The sequence below is a fragment of the Sinocyclocheilus rhinocerous genome, unplaced genomic scaffold (assembly GCF_001515625.1).
Source record: "Sinocyclocheilus rhinocerous isolate Xijiao unplaced genomic scaffold, SAMN03320098_v1.1 scaffold539, whole genome shotgun sequence".
Classification (NCBI taxonomy): Eukaryota; Metazoa; Chordata; class Actinopteri; order Cypriniformes; family Cyprinidae; genus Sinocyclocheilus; species Sinocyclocheilus rhinocerous.
Genome location: NW_015653003.1, coordinates 1,405,636 through 1,409,376, shown reverse-complemented (window position 1 = coordinate 1,409,376; position 3,741 = coordinate 1,405,636). Strand labels below are relative to the sequence as shown.

Genomic DNA, 3,741 nt, shown 5'->3' with positions numbered 1-3,741 from the left:
ATATATATAAAAAATAAAAAATATATTATTTGGTATATATAAAAATATATATATATATATATATATATATATATATATATATATACAATAAAATGTATATATATTATTAGATTTTGAACTTGACAGATCCTTTAACTTCCCAGTTCACCCAATTTTGGAAACTGAGCTGCAACAATGTTTTTTTTTAGAACTCATCACAGTTGCCAGCACATTAAGGCTACGCTCACACTGTCAGGTTTTGGGATTGACAACCGCATTCTCTTTACAGGTGTGAGTCTCGAAATGTCCCGTTCACACAGCAGCATACAGTTGTGTTTAGAATACTGTCTGTATGAACATGCAACGGGAGTCAAGCCCGTATTCCTTACTAGTAACCATAGGGAAAGTGACCAAAGTAAAATCAAAGATGGCGACGTCCATAAAACTGAAAGTCTTATCACTTTCTGACACGACAAGAGTCCAATCGTGCCGCGCGTTCATTCGTCAAATCTTCGTTAACCGACAGCAGCTTTTATATTTGGGTGGAGAGCAGAGCATTTGAATCACGTGTAGAACACAAAACTGACGGGAGCCTAGCTTGGATAAGAGCAGGGAGAGCAGCGATAACCACCCTAGGGTAAACAGAGCAGAACCAACATAAATGTATTGCAGATATCATTAATGTTCAATAATTTAATGTACACATTTTTTAAATGAGTCTGATTCAAAGGGGAATCAAAAGGCCAAATCCTGACTGGACGAGAGGAGGAGCTGGGGATGGAGGACGGCAATTAGCTATTGAGCAATGCGAAAGCTGCTGATAATACTAAAGGACCATATATATGGATGCTATGATAGGCGTCGGATCCCTATAGGTAGACATGAATCAGCTGAGAGTCAGCTGATGCGAGCTTGACTGACGTGACCTGACAGAACTAAAACTACGCTTGATTTGTAGAAATGGACACACTTTAGTTTGGGGACCAATTCTCACTATTAGCTAACTATTAACTAGGGTTGGGTATCGATTTGCTGGAGGAAACAGCTGTGGTGTGATGAGGGGTGAACGCAGCGAAAACTTTACTGTAGATGGGAAACCGATTGCTCCCTCGTGATCGTTTGTAAACTGTATTTATGACAAAGAACTGCACAGATACAGATATTATAACAATCTATCGATAAACACACACCTTGTGTCCTCTGTTTCTGTTTGAGTCCGCTCACGCTGCGCCGCTGCGGTCTGCAGATTGAAGAGCCTAGCAACGCCCATGCTTCTTACGTCCATTTCGGAGAACCAGGACACATATTTCAATCGATCGCTCAGGCATTTAAGTGGTACCGAAATGAGGCACCAAAATCTGCGTTCTGATTCGGCATATTGGCACCGGGTTTAGGTACCCAGCCCTACTATTAACTACAACTTTTGCCTGGATAAACTCCTAATTTGCTGCTTAATTAATAGTTAGTAAGGTATCTGTTAGTTTTAGGCTCTAAGGGATCTAAAATATAGTCATGTAGAATAAGGCATTGATATGTGCTTTATAAGTACTAATAAACAGCCAATATGGTAGCAATATGCATGCTAATAGTAATAACAACTTGTTAATAGTGAGAATTAGTCCTTAAAGGGGTCATATGATGCGATTTCAATTTTTCCTTTCTCTTTGAAGTGTTACAAGCTCTTGGTGCATAAAGAAGATCTGTAAAGTTGCAAAGACTAAAGTCTCAAATCCAAAGAGATATTCTTTATAAAAGTTAAGAGTCAACCACACCTACCTAAAACGGCTCGTTCTAACACGCCCCCACATACCTACGTCACTATCTGGGAAGATTTGTCCATGAGGGGTGGACTGGGAAAAAAATTTCAGTCAGGGAAATCTCACACTCATACACCCACAACAAATTCTGAAACATGGTCAACCCTATTTTTTGTGTGGACCTCGCATAAAAAGGTTTACATCCTTAGGTTTGGAACATGCAAAATAATTAAAAGTTCTGTCCTGAACTGCACCTTCAGTTACATTTTTCTTTTCAGTACAGAGCACACCTCGCTTTTTCAGACCGATGAGCTTTGTAAAAATCGACACGTTTCATAAAGGCGGGGCATAGAGGAGAAACAATAATGTACAGTATGTGGAAAATAATGTGGTTTTTTTTACCTTAAACCGCATAAACACATTTCATTACACCAAATACACAAAATAATGTTCTTTTTAGCAGCATCATATGACCCTTTTAAAATAAAGTGTTACTGTAGAAACATATAACCTTAACATTTTAAATGAATGTCAGTTAAACATTAATAAATTAAATGATAAAATTAATAATTAAAAATGTTTATTTTTAATATGCTTCAGCCTGTATTGTACTTTTTGTGTAGCTCTGAGGTGTTATTTGGTATTCATTGTTAATGTATTTACATTATGCATTTGTCCAGACCAGAATGTTTGTGTTGATGTTTTCAGAAGCTCTTTTCACTGGGAGCAGGGGACCGGCAGCTCATCCAGACCCCACTCAATGACACTCTGCCAGTCAGCGGTAAAAGTGTAGCGCTCCTCTTCCAGCAGTTAGGTGGGTATCTGTGACTTTTATTGGTGTAGACCAGTAGTATACTGTATACAGTGAATATTGTATAGGATACTTCTTCCATGTCAGTTCTTAACTAGTCTCTGACGCATTTTTTTTATCTTTTCCATATTTATGCAGATATCTCCTGTCCTTTATAGTTCCGCTTAATGTCCCTTCCTGTAAACATGTTTTTGTACAGAGGAGTCATATGAGAATAATAGAGGAAAACAGAGGCAATTGTTGTCCAGCACTAAAATATTTATATATATATTTTAGTGCTGGGCAACAATTAAATTTTTTCATCGCGATTAATCGCATAGTTATGCACAAAATTCAATAATGAATTCAGAAGTAGTGTATTGTGCACTTTTTCATTTAAAAGTACTGCTATATGAACAAAAGTGCAATATTATTTGGTTTGCAAACACTTTAAACAATTAAGGTGCTTTTTTACAGCAGTATTCCTTTTACATAGTAGCAGTTAAAATATTTCTTGTAAATCTCAACTTATAACATTAATGTAATCAAATTAAATATAAAACCAAAGCTATTTGCCACTGCCAGGGCATTAATGTTTTTATAGAAAATATTTTATAGTTTGTTATAGAAAAAATGTTATGCTCAGAGTCCAGAGCCTCGATCATTACATTATAACCAGTGTTGGGAAGGTTACTTTGGAATTGTAATAGGTTACATATTACAAGTTACCCTATTTAAAATGTAATAGTAGTGTAACTTTTTCAATTACTTTATTAAAGTAATGTAACTGATTACTTTTTGATTACTTTTCTAAATTTGTGATGAATGTTTATTTGCAACTGTTAATAGTTTTCAAACATTTACACCATGCAGGGTTAACCTTACAGTAGTGCTCAACACTAGACTTTCAAAATCCTTCATCACTTGAATTAAGATGATCAAATTTGAACACATCCACCACAAAATCAGACTTTAGTACCGCCTTTTACTTTGAGATTGGTTTGGGATCAGAACGATTTTTAATGTTTTTACAGGAGTTTCTTAGGCTCATCAAGGCTGCATTTATTTGATCAAAAATGCAGGAAAAAATTTAATATTGTAAAATATTATTACGATGTAAAATAATGTTTTTCTATTTTAATATACATTAAAATCCTATTTATTTCTGTGATGCGCAGCTGTATTTTCAGCATCATTCCTCCAGTCTTCAGTGTC

General features: G+C 35.7%; 1 protein-coding gene across 1 annotated transcript in view; it reads left to right on the top strand.

Moving 5' to 3' along the window:
- sbf2 (SET binding factor 2) overlaps positions 1-3,741 on the top strand; it is a 143,150-nt gene that overhangs the window by 54,037 nt on the left and 85,372 nt on the right. Inside the window, exon 6 of the mRNA XM_016521593.1 lies at positions 2,445-2,550. Within this exon, the coding sequence (XP_016377079.1) occupies positions 2,445-2,550 (106 nt within the window). The remainder of the gene's footprint in view (positions 1-2,444; positions 2,551-3,741) is intronic.